Below are 14,023 nucleotides of genomic sequence, written 5' to 3' on the forward strand. Positions count from 1 at the left end.
ACATCAAGCTGCAGATCTTGACAAGAACGACCGGATTCTATCTCTAGCTAGCATACTTCCACTAGCAGTGACATCACACAAGATCAAAACCTTTCCACCAACTAATTGCAAAACTTAGGTCTGATATGTGCGGTCCCAATTCTAGCACCATGCTTTTGTGAGAAAACCAATTGCTGCGAAAAGTGGACCCAGATATGGCACCTCGTTTTCGCAGCAATACTTATCTCCATTCCACAAATAGCCCGACAGCTTTTGCCGATGTTCAGAAAGATATTTCATTCCACTACTGTGGGGAAGCCTGGTGAAACCCCGAAAGCCTGTCTGGTTAGCGAGTCTTCTGTTTCTGAGGAGTCTGAGATCATCACTCCTGGAGAGATCCCAAACCCTGAAAGACGATTTTTCCTTCGCAGACCACTGAGGCTTAAGCCAGCATCGCGCGAGAACCAGCTGTCATACTTTCGGACTTTAGATCCCTTTGATATCAAGCTGAACTTGAAAAGATCTAATAGTTTCTCTTTCAAGTCCAAGCTCGACAACTCAGTACAGACAACACTCGGGTTACCCAGGAGCAAGTCTGTGCACTTTGCGGACAACTTGACTACTTATCACGAATTCAAACCTCACTTTGGCAAGGATATTGATGAAATGGAATCAGCATTCGAGGAATTTCGTAAACGAAAGCAAAATGAGCCAGCAGCTGAGAGTGAAAGTGAAGAGAGTGAAGATAGTGAAGATGAGGAGAGTCTTGAAACCAAAGAGAGAGATAGTGACGAGCTCAAAACTCAAAACGTTGCCAAGACGTATGCGGTAAAAGACAATACAGTGAACTTCAAAACCTCTGTTGGAGACCAGAAAATTAGCCAGAAAACCAATGTTGCTGATGTGAACACGAAATTTAAAGATGGAATAGATATAGCTGGCAAATATCTACAGAGCGTCTTTGAAGACTCTACTGCCGAAAGACAATTGGGCAAGGCTCAAAGCACTTTTGGCGGCTTTGACAACTCCGATTCCACTGACGTTGATCTGGTAAGCGAAAAGGGTAGAAAGGACGGTTATCTCTATGAAATTTACGAGCAGTTGTGTGGCTTAAGAGACATCAAGGCAAAAGAAGAAGCAGCATGTGACCCCCAGCAGCTCAAATCCGAGATTCGGTGTGGAGTTGCAGATATTGGTGACTCTCTCAGTGGCTGCCGGGATCAACTTGAACAATCCAACAGCGAAGTAAGAAAACTCAGATATATTTTGCAACAGACTACACAAGAGCTTGAGGTAAGGACCATTCTTGCAAATCAAACAAAGACTTTGTCCAAAACACTCAAACAGTCCCAGGAGTCAGTCCAAGACAAAATGGATCAAATCAAAAGCCTTACGGCGAAAATTGAAGAAATTGAGAAAGACAAGGCGATCGAAGCGACCATATACGTATCCAACACAAAACTTAAAGCTGAAATTGAGGAACAGCTTCGTGAAAGCAGAATTCAAGTGTCAAATTTACAAGAAGAGTTGAAAAATGTCCAAAGCTTGCAAACCACAGACGAGTCGAGTGAAAAAGAAAAGAGTGAGTTAGAAGAACAATTGCGTCAAGCGAAGAAAGCAGCCTTGGATTTGCAAGCTTTCCAAGAGGCCGAAAAGGCAGTCTTACACGAGGAGTACACCAGAGAGCAAAGTCGAGTCAAAGCTTTGGAGCAGGAAGTCAAAGAGAATTTGCTCGTGATTCAAGAAAAAGATGCGGCTCTCAAAACTCAAAAGGCGATCAAGGACCAACAACTCAATGAAGCTTCATTGATGATAAACGAGGTGGGTTTGAGATACGAAGAGAAGAAGTCACAGGTTGTCAAAATATTGGAAAACCTCGAATGCTTGCGTTTTAGTCAAACAAACAATCAGAGGCTTTCTTCGTCGCACAGTGGCACCCAGGAGAGAAAATCATCACATATCGAACCCAAATTTCCATCACCAAACCTCGAGCTAGACCTTGAATCTGATATCATCACCAATATCCAGAAAGGAATCGCGAACTTGATGACAAAGCACTTGGAGAGTTCAAAACATTTGGAAGAAGTCACAACCTCCAACAAAATCGCAGTGGAGGGTTTGACCACCCTCATCAAGGGAAGTTTTGATATTCTTGCCCCAATTTTACACAGAGACTGTACTGAACAGTTTCAAAATTTGTACGACGAGTTTTCGCAGAATGAGGTGTTGAGTCAGCAAAGAAAATGTCTTGTCACGGTCTTGAGCAATTTCGTTTTAAACTCGCAGCGTGAACTTTTGCTTCAGCACAGCAAAAACGAACAAATGCTAGAGACTGAGATCAAAGACAGGCTCAAGTACCAACAGCAAGTCTTAGACTCTTTTACAAAAATTGCGACGAAAATTCTGGACCGTGGTCCCCGTGTCTCAGGAATTCGTGGTCACTCCTCTCCAAAAAAATTCAAGTCGCTTTCTCGAAATAGCTAGGCGAAAGATCGCACACAAACGCGGTGCAGCTAGAAAAAACTGCTTTGGTCATTTGTTTCTTACCTCTATCCACCAGTACTATTCATTACAAAACACATTTAAAACACATATAACAATTCAGAAAGCAACAGTAGAAAAATCCAAGTTCTTGCTGTCAAATATCAGCACAAAAATTTCCAAATATCTACCGCTCCCTGTTGTGATGGAATATACGCGAGGGCCGAATTTGCACCCACCATGGTTTTTTGCGTGGTGGGGTAAACAGATGGGGACAGAAACAGCAAAGGCACATAGCGCACAGCTCTCCAAGAGAGAAAAGCTCAGGCACTTTTTCCTGTATCGTTTCAAATTTCCAAACGAGGTATTTCGTCGAAGATCCCGCAGATTCTTTCGCAAAGACTTCACTGACGATGGTATAGATAAGCCAGGTGCACCAATTGACCCAGCCCAATTCCAGAGAAGCAATGAAAGTGGGGGCTACCGCATTATTGCCACAACCAGCAACAACGATAGTCCGAAAAGAAAGTGTGCTAGTAAATCTGCAATCAATGGATTTAGAGAAAATTATCCCGCTGTCCAAGAAGACAAGCTCACGGCGCAGTCTTTAGCTGACACGAGCGAAAACCGAAGCCTTTTAAAAAAAATAAGACTTCGTTGGCTTCAGAATCCTGACTTTGCACCTGTTGTTCATCCTGAGTCTGGGACACGGAAACTGGTTCCGCAGTCAATCAGCTTCTTAAAGGAAATGTGTCCCGGACCTTCCACCACAGAGGTTAGCTGCTCATACCGATAATATCTTTTCCAGCATTCACTTAAATCCCAAACTTACTGATTATAGGGGTAGAAGGGGGAAAGAGAAAGAATGTGTTTTCTTGCTCGATCAACAGAGATGTCATCCAGGGAGATGAATCAAATCCAGTCTGACCGCCCAACTCAAATTAATACATACTAGCAAATATATTTCATTTCATAAAAATCGTTTCCTGCAGAGACCACCCCTTTCAATCCTTAAAAGGCGTACATTCACTGTCCGTTAACACGGTCAAGCCGACTGAGTATCAGTCACGTGACTATTGAAGCGTTGAAATGTGCGCTTTTTTCGCTATGTGAAGCCATGTTCTCTTCGGCTCGTTACTGTCGGGACTATCCTCTCTCACCTCGAAAATTAAAGTTCTAGGAATATGACCCAGTTGTCTTCCTTTCTTTCGGAAGCCAGTATTCTCAAAAACTATGTTCCGGGAGAGCGTGCCAGCATTGCTATAAAAGGAGACTCCCAGATTTTCTCTGCCTCGCTAAACGTGGTGAAAACAGGGCCGATTTATCACGGGCAAAACTTCTTTAAAATCTTGAACATTTCTTCATGTACCCCTTTTAAAGTTCTGCTGCTTTTGCTCAACGAGGATGAGTCACTTCTCGCCGTTGTGGGAGAGAGTTCAATTGTTATTGTCGATGTAAAATCGGTTGATTTTGACTCATCCGAGCCCGTTTGGGACTGCTTTGATGTGAGCATAACAATTCCCAAAGTGGATGGTACTTCATGCTCTCTGGTCATAAAGGACATTGTGTGGCACCCCGCTAGCTCCACGAAATCGGAGTTGGTGGTCCTCACCGAAGACGAAATATTGCTCTACGACATTGTATTTTCATTGACGCAACCAATACTAACGTTAGCATTAAACAAGTCTCCTCAATTGACCGGGAAGAAAGTGCTGTCAATTTGTTTCGGGTCGGCACATAACTTTGCTGGCTCAATCACGTTGTATCTAAGCACAAATTGCGGACAGATTTATGGTCTTTACCCGTTCTTGCATAAATCCTCAAAGCTTGGTACCTCCAAAAGACTGCTTTCCAAGTTTGTGGAAGACTGGGATCTGTGCTTTCAGAGTTACGAGTCCAGAATACCTCCATCTGCAGCATTTGCCCTGTATTGCGCAGTATTCACTAAACATTCGGAGCTTGTCCGTAAAGTCGAGGCAGCATTGCTTTCGCCATTGTTTTCAGAGGCTGACGCGAATCAAATATTGTCTTTGAGTATTGACTGGAATGAGTCTTCTCCCGAACTCTTGGGGCCCTTGGCTACTCTCGGCCCTAATTTGAAACTCACTCAAACAAGCTCAAATACTGATGTTCTGGTATTGGCTGGAGTCTACAGCGACCACACTGGAAACATCACTATCTCGCATCTTTCTCAGATTATTCCATTAACTATATCACTTGAGTTATCCAGCTTATCACTCTCACAACCACTCATGCCAGTTAAAAAGCCAGCACAACCAAAAGAACTTTCTTACTCCCAACCGCCGCGTGGCTTTGGGTATGTGATAGACTCCGAAGATGATGAGGATCAAGAAAACGAGGACTTCGAACTCCACATGCAAACTTATCGTGAGGAGCTCGAGCTTTACAATGCCAAGGATAAAATCAACCGATTCATAGACTCAAACTTCAACAAGTTGTCCGTCGTGGCCACGGATTCTACTGACTTGAAGTTCACTAGCAACACTGAAAGTCTGTTTCAAAATCTTCGTGAGTCCCAGATCTTGGTTGCTCTGGGGACGTCCTTGATCATTGGTGACCTGGCGCAAGCTGTTTCTGAGTTTCTTGGTCCTGAATGCTCGGCATTTGATGTACTGTACAAGCTCATCAAGACAAATTCCATCGCCACGAGTTTTGCACGCGTTGAGGACAGGATTGAGGGGACGGGTGGATACCTTCTAGCGTGCTCAGCTACAGACAACGCGGAGGTCTTCCAAGTCAAGACATCTGTAAGACCAGAAAGTCGACTCAAGCTCGAGCCCAAAGACGCGGCTTTCCAAACGAAACCTAGTTCTTCCACACGCCATACGGCCTTGCCCGCTGCGGAATTGAGCATGATTAAAGCAGACGGAGCAAAGCCATTGATGAGCGCCCAGAACATCGATCCGACACAAGCTGAATCCTTGAGGACTGTGCACCAAATCACCGCTGATCTGATCCGTAAAATAGGGTCTCTAACCAAGTTCATTCTCGCTTTGCAAATGAAAATCGAGATCCAGTTCAAGGAACTAAAAGATCAGACGAAAGACTTGCTCTTGGTGAAAGAAAACACCGCGAAGAAGGAGCACTACAACAAAAATCGTGAAAGGATTGGCTCTTTGATTGAGCGCCAGGAAAGCCTCATCACACGGGCAGAGTGTATTCGCCACAAAATTGTTGAGCGCTTCGAGAAGGCCAGAGCGGCACAGAAACTTCCTTTGTCGCTGGCAGAAATAGAGTGGTTTAAGGAGCTCAACAGTATCACCAAAACCGTCACTTTAGGCGACAAGACAGCTCCGAGCATGAAGACACGCGTCGAAAGATTGCAGGCAGAAGTGCAGATTTTGAAGGACAGGAAACAGAGTCAACCATCTGAAGAGAATTTAAATGAGATGCTTTCGAGTTTGCTGTTGAGAAGCGACTTGGTGAAAGTTGCGCTGGCCTTGGCTCTGGAGGGGGACTTGCTAGAACATTCCAAGATCACAATTAGTGCTTGCTTCAAGAGACTCCAGGATGTTGCAAGTGCTTGAAACCTGGGGCTTGCGTCAATGTGGTGCGGATTTTCTTTTTTTGCTGTGGAATAACCTGGAATGAAAGATTCGGGTGCATATGAGGGACCGGAACAGACCGGAGGCTGGTGTCCAGGGGATCTGGGACGTGAGACTCGGCTGTATGTCAGGCATTTCAGGTTTGTTTCAGGACTCCGTGATACAATACACTCGGGTATATATCAAGGACTCGTGTGTTTATTATACCTAATCACGTAAGGCTTTATGAGACACAGTGTCGTATGTGAGGCAATATGAGAGACGATATGAGATAAGAGTAGCCTCATTGTATGAGACGCTGTACACCAAGCGCCACGTTTCTCAATCAATCGATACTATGATTCTTCTACGTGACACGAGATGAGATAATAGGAGAGACAAAGCACACCATAAAAAGACGAAACGAGATCTTTGAGGTCTGCAAGGATACACAATGAAACTCAAGGGATACGCAATGAAACTCAAGGAATCACAATGAAACTCAAGGGATACACAATGAAACTGAAAGATAGAATATCGGGATATGTACAAGGCATTTGTTAACGTTCATTCGAGACTATAAGATAGTGACCCGCTAAAGTTCTGGCACGCAGGTTTAAACACTCGTCTAGACATGCGACAATAGCAAGCCCCAGGATTAATCCAGACGCTTTATTCTATGGGACACTCGGAGGATATGAGGTCTCCAAGAACATGAGACCACGAACACTATGGGGTGCAGGCCGATGAAACTTCATATCAGACTATATGAAACTATGAACTATCTGAGCACTATGGAACATCAGGAGCCACTCCCTGGGTAATGGACATCAGGAGCCACTCCCTGGGTAATGGACATCAGGAGCCCCTCTTTGGGCAATTGACATCCGGGGCCACTGCTCGGGCAATTGGACGGGGATACATGATCGGACACAAGACAAGAAACTCACTCACGCAGCCTCGGGTTTCCGGGATCTGTGCATGCATCACCCGTGCCAAAAGACCCGAGTCACAATATGGGACCAGGCTCTCGAGGATATGTAGATGGCCCGGTTCAAGACTATGGACGTCATGACTTGTGCAACAAGATGAGGGTGTATATTAGTAAATGATTGTGAACATGGGACATCAAATTGTATGAGACGTCCCATACATCTACACACCCAGCACGCAATGCCAGAATTCTCCATTTGGGCTCCATGCTCAACGCACCCCGGCCACTCGTACATCCGAAAGAGTGAGATGGCACTGTCCAATCTTCATGCCGACGCCGACAACAGGGTTCAGTGAAAGTACGCACTGGTTCATCCCGAGGGTGGCGGCGGTGGCGGGGGCTTAGGCACACTGGCTCCCGAGGAGGGTGGTGGAGGAGGAGGCGGGGCTGGCTTTCTGAGTGGCGGCGGCGGCGGGGCAACGAACGCGGGCGGCGGTGGCGGTGGCCGCGCAAGCCGCGTGCTCGGAACGCCTCCGTTCGCAGAGGGATGGCCCGGCAAAGGAGGCGCGGCCGTGGGTGTGCGCAGCGGCATCGGCAAGGGCGGCGGGCCAGTCTGGGGTATCTGAGGGGCCCGGAGCGCGTGGCCAGGCGAGCCATATTGCGAGAGCGCAGGCGGCGCGTGCGTGCGCTGAAGGCCGTGCTGCGAGCCGTACGGAAGGCCGCTCGGCGGGCCACTGAACGGCCCGGTTTGCCAGGCGGGCGACTGCCCGTACGCCGCACTCGGGGCGTGTGCCAGAACACCCACGGGCGGATACGTGTGGCTGGCCCAGGGCGGCGCCTGCGGCAGGAGGGGGTCCGTGCGCAGGCGCTTCCAGGGCGGCGCATCGTCGGCGTGGGGACGCTTCGGCGGCGCGTCCGGGCTGTAGGAGTCCACGGGCGGGCCCAGGCGGCGGAGCGTGCAGTCACGTGAGTAGTGCCCGACGCTGCCGCACACACGGCACACGATCAGGGCGATGTCGCGGCCCGGCGGGCGGCGCTGGGCGCCGAAGAGCTCCGGCGGCACGTAGGGCTTCGTCTCGCGGAGCGTGCCGTTCAACACGGCCAACTCGCGGAGCTGGTCGCGCTTCAAGTCGTTCTGGCCCACCGGCGACGACACGGCCTTCTCGATGACTTCGTTGGTGAGCGCCACGGCCCGCTGGATCTTGGCCGAGGTGTCCGCGGTGATGACCACGTGCAAGCCGTCCTCCGGCGCCAGCGGCCCGCCGGAGTCCGCCAGCTTGCCGTCCTTGACGGAGCCCTTGCCGCGGATGGCGAGGCGCGCGCCCGAGTCCTCCTGGAGCTGGCGCAACGTGTTGCCGCGCGGCCCGAGGAGCAAGCCCACGAAGTTGATGTGCGGGTAGTCCTGGATCGGGATGTACAACTTCTCCAGGGTCTTGGCCGGCCGCTTGTAGTCCGCGGGCGGGTCGTAGTTCTTGATCGTGGTGGCCGCGAGCTCCACGAGCGCGTGCCGCTCCTTGTCGAGCCGCTCGTGTGTGCGGAGCTCGCGCGTGTTGGTGCGGTTGCCGCTGGCGTCGTACTGGGGCGGCGGCGACGGGTCCCGCTTGAACGCGGGCACCCTGGCGGACGGCAACACGAGCGGGAGCGACGCGCCGGGCGCCCGGGCCCTGCGCAAGAGGTGCGAGATCTCCTCGACGCGGAAATACTGCTGGTACGCGTTGATCTGTTCCTGGGTCAAGTGGCCCGTGACGATGGTGTCCAACTTGAGGCCGCCGAGCTCGACGAAGCGCGCGGACTTGCCGCCCCATTTGGTGGGCCGTCCTCTGTCGGCCATGGCGGTGTGGTGGTGGCGGGCGTGGGGGAGATGGGCGTGGGGGCAGATGGCGAAGACAGGCGGAGATGGGGGCGGATGGGTGGTGGGGATGCGAAGCTGAGCAGGCCCGATGCTGGTGCAGAGGTGCAGGCGCGAGCCTGGCGCGGGCCCAGTGCGGGCACCAGTGCGGGCCTGGGTGGCCCTGGGTGTGGCCCTGGAACATGGCAGTCTGGTGCGGGCCTGGGCCTGGGGCCTGGAGCGCGCACGAGGGCCCTGAAGCTGGCCCTGGAACTGGCCCTGGAACTGGCCCTGGGTATTTTCTGCGGAAGGTGGGCCGTTTCTCGCCCCGGCAACGCCATGTTGAGGATGGCCGTCGCCAGCCGTATCCGGGCGCTCCAGGCCCGAATCGACCCGGCGACTCGCCGTTTTTGCTGGATGCTGTGCGCAGCCCTGAGCACCGCGCACCGGGTCTCCGCAGGCCCCCCGCTCCATCGCTAATTTCACCAGTGACACGGGCCGTCAGTAGTCCAGGGTCCTCGGGGCCATGGCCAAGCGGCCCGGGCCGTTTCTCCACACCCGAATCGCACGCCGCACAGCAGGGTAGGGCCCCAGGCGCAGGCTCCTCCGGCCCACCGCAAGCAGGCAGGACGCCTCGCCCACGGCCTCGCCCACTGTCTTGCCCGCTTTCCCACAACTAGTGTCGAGTGGCGCCAGCGGGTTCTTTGGCCAGTTGGCCTTGTAGTATGCACCCAAACCGGCAGGCCGCGTAGTGTTCACCCAAACCGGCAGGCCCCGTAGTGTTCACCCAAACCGGCAGGCCGCGTGCCCAAACAGGTCGTACCAGCCTGATCCCACCCACGTGGGCTGAGGCTCCGCTGGTCTCGTGGCCAGCTGGGCTGGAGGACGGCTAGCCGTCCAGCCACACGCCTCCACCATCTAAAGGTGCCATTCTCGACTGGCCCCCAATCACCTTCTCCGATCGCCGAGGCCCCTCCACCACCACGTCCCTCCCCCTCCCAGCTACGCTCTCCTAAACTCCAACACGCTGAGCACCTCCCAGCCGGCTTTCCGGTGCAACACCGTGCGCACCGCCCAGCCCCTATCCTCCATGACGCGTGCCACGGAGTCGGGCTTGTTCCGTGCGCAGAACAAGATGTACGCCACGCCGTCCGCGGCAAGGAGCCGGTGCAACCCATCTAGCACCTGCCACGTGACCACCATGCCGTCCGACCCGCCAAGAAGCGCCAAGTCGAGCCACGCGGGGTCCGCGGCTGCCGCCGGCCTTTCCGGCACCGCCTCCGCCGGCACGTACGGCGGGTTGAACACGAGCACGTCGATGTGGTTGCTGCGGAGTGCCAGCGCTAGGCTCATCTGGAACACGTCGAGCGTGGCGAAGCGCGACGCGGTGTCGTTCTCCCTGACGGTGGCCACGATCGTGTCGCACGCGGCGGGGTTCACGTCGGTGGCAAAGAAAAGCCCGTGCGGAAACACGTGCATTTTCAAGAAGGCCGACACGATGCCTGAGCCCGCGCCGATCTCGCACACCACGGGGAACTGGCGCAGCCGGAGCTGCGGCAAGCATTCTTCCAAGGCGTCGAGGAGAAGGAAGGAGTCTTCCGCGGGGTCGTAGACGCGTTCGTCGAGATTTCGGACGTACGGCGTGGGAAGCATGGTGCCGCGGTCCACGATGGGCGGGGGCTTCGGTTGCACTGGGCAATGGGTGCCAGGGCGTGGGGAAATGGGGTGTTTCGAGGCTGCAGTGGTCTCCGACGGGAAGTCTGAGAATGCAGTGCTATGCGGCTGGGGTGTGTCAGATTCAGCGTATTGGCCAACGGATCTCAAGACGGGGGTGCTCAGGATCGGGGGGGTTGGACCGGTGCTTCTCTTTGAGGTTCAGAGATGGGGCCTCGCCCTGCCGCGAAACGGCCCTGCTCGAGATGGGCCGCGCTCACGCTGCGGTGCAGCGCCCCGGCCCTAATTAGCGGTGCGCCCGGGCCGAATTGGCGGTGTGCCCAGGGCCGCCATTTGCGCATGGATCGGTGGAAAAAAAAGCGGCTCTTCCGGGCTTCCCCAAATCGGGAAGGACCACCGTTCTTTGCGGGGGAAAACAGCACGGGGCTCAGCGCCCGCCACGGGGTGCCAGAGCCGGGGCCAGAATGGGATGGCCCCAGTGCCACGGCCCTGCGCAGAGGCGCGCACACCCTGGGCCCCACCGGCCGGGGCCACCGGGCCTCTGCCACTGAGACTTCAGGTTCGCCCCGCCCTATCCTCAGGCACGCCATCCAGGTTCATAGCATCGCCGTGCCCATCCGTTCCCCGTGCCCATCCTTCCCCGTGTCCATCCCTTCCCCGCGTCCACACCCGAATCATGCAGGTAAAGGTCAAAACTTTGACTGGAAGAGACATACCCGTGGACGTTGAGCCCACCGACAAGGTGATCCGCATCAAGGAAATTATGGAGGAAAAAGAGGGCATTCCGCCCGCGCAGCAGCGCTTGATTTTCAACGGCTCGCAGTTGGACGACGAGCTCACCGTTGAGGCCGCAGGGATCCAGCCGGGCACCTCCTTGCACTTGGTGTTGACCCTACGCGGCGGTATGTAGGCCCCGACTTAAACTTAATACACAGCTGGAGTATGGAGCACGAGGCCAGCCGGTTCTGCCCTCGGACTCGTAGACATGGGGCGCGCGGAGAAGCGCCTTCAGCCCGTGGTTGTAGACGCCCACTGCTTTGCTTTGGCCAAAAACCTGCTGAGGTTCGGCGCGCTTTCCGGGAAGTCGTACTCGTGGTAGATCTCCTCGACGCCGCCGGACCCTCTCCGTTTCGTGATTTGCTTGGGCGCCTTGGCCCTGACTTGCTCTGCTTGCTCGCGGCTGCCATGCATGTTCTCGTACTCGAGCCACGCCTCCACTATATGCGTGGCGTTGGCGCCATCCTGGGCGTCTCTGAACTGCGCGTAGGCCTCGGAGAATATCGCCCTGGTGCTCCGCAAATGGTGCTCCCCGACCTCGAAGCGCACCTCGTCACTGTCCGCTCTTTCGAGCTCGTCCATCTGCTCGGGCGAAAGAATGCTCGACTCGAAAAGCGCAAGCTGGATCCAAGAGCCCGCCGATCCGAGCCTGGCCCGGTATACCTCGCGGGCCTTGTCGTACCGGAACTCGTCCTTGAGAAAGTCGATATAAGCATCGAAGAAAACACCGCTCGGGGGGAACTCGCCGGAGATCCCGATGTCGAAAAGCGCAACACATCTGCCGGACTCGCCCACGGACTTCTCGAAGTCGATGTACTGCTGGAGCACGGCCACGCTCTGCGCCTCGCCGGTCTGCCTGTCGCAGACCAACGAGCTCTCGAGCCACTTTTCGTACACTCTGCGCACCCGCTCCAACTCACCGAGCCGCTTCTCCAATTCAACGTAGTACTTGAAGAGCTTTCTCTTTGGGCGTTCTTTGCACGACTGGCCGATGGCCAGGCCTAGGATCTTGCGGGCCTTGGCGAGCCCGCCGCCGTTGCGGAGCTCGAATTCGGCTGACATCGCCCATAGTTTGGCGAACGTGAACTTGCCGTGGGGGACCGTCTGGAGGCTTCTACGCCAGGCTTCTCGCGCTCCTGGGATGTCTTTCGCCACGTACTCGTGGTACAAGGCCAACTTGATCCAGAGATATACGTATCTGCGCCATGTGGTCAGTTTGAGCTCGTCCAAGGGGCAGTGTTCCACGGCTTTCGAAAGTATGTCCATCACGTGCCTGGCCCCGAGCGCCAGTTCTTGGAGCTTGGCGTACTCCCACCAGGAGTCGTAGTCCCGGGGGTTTTCCATCACGGCTTTCTCCAAACGAAGGCGATTCTTCAACGGCAATGCTGCACCCGATGAGCCCGGCGAACCAAGACTTGCGGCGACGCCCGAAGAATGGGCCGAGGTCCGCAACACCTCGAGTTTCTGCTCCTTCAGAAGCAAGTCGGAATCGAGGGCTGTGGCCAATATCGCCCGCGCTCGCTCGGCCTCGCCTACGCTGGTTTCCCAGTCCACCCAAAGCAAAACAATGCCCGGGATGCTTCGGTCTGCACCTGACTTTCCGGAGGCAAGCAACGTGTCCAAGGCTGCCTCGAAAACACCTCGAGTTTTCGCCACCTGCATGTCGTCCACCACTGGTAGCATCGTTTCAAGTAGAAGCCAGCGTTTCCACGTGTCGCCGGTGGGGAACTCGACCACATACCGGAGCAAGACGGCACGGGCGTTTTCCACCTCGCCATACCGCTCCTCAAACAGAACATACGAGTCCCAGGCCAGCTCGCTGGGATGCCACTGGAGCCAGCGCTCGAATACCAGCCGCACACCTGCAAAGTTGCCCAAAGTCTCCTCGGTTTGCACGTACATGAACCAGAACTTGTCTGTCCTGGGCAATATGGTCACTGCACGGTCCAAGAGATTGCGGGCGTGATTCACGTTTTTGTGCAAGAGCTCAAGCTCAATATACCTGACCCAGAAAGGTACGTGCTGGACGTTCACCTCCAAGGCCCGCTCCATGATTGACCGGGCACGTTTCAAATCGTGGCTGAACTCAATTTCCCACTTGGCATACCGCATCCATTGGCCATAGTTAAGTCTGTTTTTATTGAGTTGCTGCTCATAGTCTCTACGCTTCGCAAGCTGAAACAGCCTGAGCTCATCGAGGTCCTGGATATTCAGGTCTGGTTTGCGGAAATCGGTCTGCTTGATATCATGGGCATCGGCCAAGATTTCCGCAGAAGACACCTGTGTGGCTGCTATGTTGCTCGATTTTGACAGCGGGGGTTGTGTTGCCAAGTTGGGCGGTAGGGAAAGTGGCGGGTTCATGATTGCTGGGGATGATCTGCTGACCGAATGGTGGCATCAAGCTTCCGCTGAGAACGCATATAAATGCACCTTATGAACATCAAAAATCAATGTGCGAAGCAAAAATGCCTTCAGCCAGATTCGAACTGACGATCTCCTCATTACTAGTGAGGTGCCTTACCAACTTGGCCATAAAGGCTTCTGCTGTGGAATCCTGCACTTAGATAAATTGATAGATCTAAACGTAAAAATTAACTTTTGTGTTTAATGCCAATGTGACTTCGGATGCCGAATTGATATTATTGTAACGCTATAAATCAACACACATCTTTCGGGACACTAGGTGTGTCAAGCCGTGACTATACGTAAACAGATACGTGCCATGAGGACTGTCCAGGCCGTGACTAACGGAAGGGGACGGGCCGAGCTAAGACACTTGGTACGTAGCTGGGAGCTGTTTAAAGG

General features: G+C 53.7%; 7 protein-coding genes and 1 non-coding gene across 8 annotated transcripts; 4 read left to right on the top strand and 4 right to left on the bottom strand.

Moving 5' to 3' along the window:
• Nucleotides 1–258: 258 nt before the first annotated feature.
• Nucleotides 259–2,463, top strand: METBIDRAFT_12893 (uncharacterized protein; the record flags this gene model as incomplete). The annotated part of the gene is made up of 1 exon (XM_018854276.1): nt 259–2,463. The coding sequence occupies one exon, from the start codon at nt 259–261 to the stop codon at nt 2,461–2,463; it is 2,205 nt and encodes a 734-aa protein (XP_018710382.1).
• METBIDRAFT_32906 (uncharacterized protein) lies at nt 2,298–3,417 on the top strand. Its single transcript, XM_018856158.1, has one exon. It carries the CDS (start codon nt 2,729–2,731, stop codon nt 3,254–3,256), a length of 528 nt encoding a protein of 175 aa, XP_018710383.1. The 5' UTR covers nt 2,298–2,728; the 3' UTR covers nt 3,257–3,417.
• A 136-nt stretch (nt 3,418–3,553) lies between these two features.
• Nucleotides 3,554–6,418, top strand: NUP82 (linker nucleoporin). The gene has a single exon (XM_018855020.1). It carries the CDS (start codon nt 3,645–3,647, stop codon nt 6,006–6,008), a length of 2,364 nt encoding a protein of 787 aa, XP_018710384.1. The 5' UTR covers nt 3,554–3,644; the 3' UTR covers nt 6,009–6,418.
• A 776-nt stretch (nt 6,419–7,194) lies between these two features.
• On the bottom strand, nt 7,195–9,505 carry METBIDRAFT_208901 (mRNA splicing protein). Its single transcript, XM_018855021.1, has 2 exons — nt 7,823–9,505; nt 7,195–7,777 (listed from the first exon to the last, which is right to left on the bottom strand). The coding sequence occupies exons 1-2, from the start codon at nt 9,239–9,241 to the stop codon at nt 7,310–7,312; spliced, it is 1,887 nt and encodes a 628-aa protein (XP_018710385.1). The 5' UTR covers nt 9,242–9,505; the 3' UTR covers nt 7,195–7,309.
• Nucleotides 9,506–9,543: 38 nt separating this feature from the next.
• On the bottom strand, nt 9,544–10,613 carry METBIDRAFT_88326 (S-adenosylmethionine-dependent methyltransferase). Its single transcript, XM_018859290.1, has one exon. The coding sequence runs from the start codon at nt 10,418–10,420 to the stop codon at nt 9,770–9,772; it is 651 nt and encodes a 216-aa protein (XP_018710386.1). The 5' UTR covers nt 10,421–10,613; the 3' UTR covers nt 9,544–9,769.
• A 504-nt stretch (nt 10,614–11,117) lies between these two features.
• Nucleotides 11,118–11,351, top strand: RUB1 (NEDD8 family protein; the record flags this gene model as incomplete). The annotated part of the gene is made up of 1 exon (XM_018857917.1): nt 11,118–11,351. The coding sequence occupies one exon, from the start codon at nt 11,118–11,120 to the stop codon at nt 11,349–11,351; it is 234 nt and encodes a 77-aa protein (XP_018710387.1).
• Nucleotides 11,187–13,666, bottom strand: METBIDRAFT_32908 (uncharacterized protein). The gene has a single exon (XM_018856159.1). The coding sequence runs from the start codon at nt 13,577–13,579 to the stop codon at nt 11,450–11,452; it is 2,130 nt and encodes a 709-aa protein (XP_018710388.1). The 5' UTR covers nt 13,580–13,666; the 3' UTR covers nt 11,187–11,449.
• Nucleotides 13,667–13,684: 18 nt separating this feature from the next.
• On the bottom strand, nt 13,685–13,757 carry METBIDRAFT_t200. Its single transcript has one exon. It is a non-coding gene; the product is annotated as a tRNA-Thr (tRNA).
• Nucleotides 13,758–14,023: the final 266 nt, after the last annotated feature.

Source organism: Metschnikowia bicuspidata, assembly GCF_001664035.1.
Source record: "Metschnikowia bicuspidata var. bicuspidata NRRL YB-4993 chromosome Unknown METBIscaffold_5, whole genome shotgun sequence".
Classification (NCBI taxonomy): domain Eukaryota; kingdom Fungi; phylum Ascomycota; class Pichiomycetes; order Serinales; family Metschnikowiaceae; genus Metschnikowia; species Metschnikowia bicuspidata.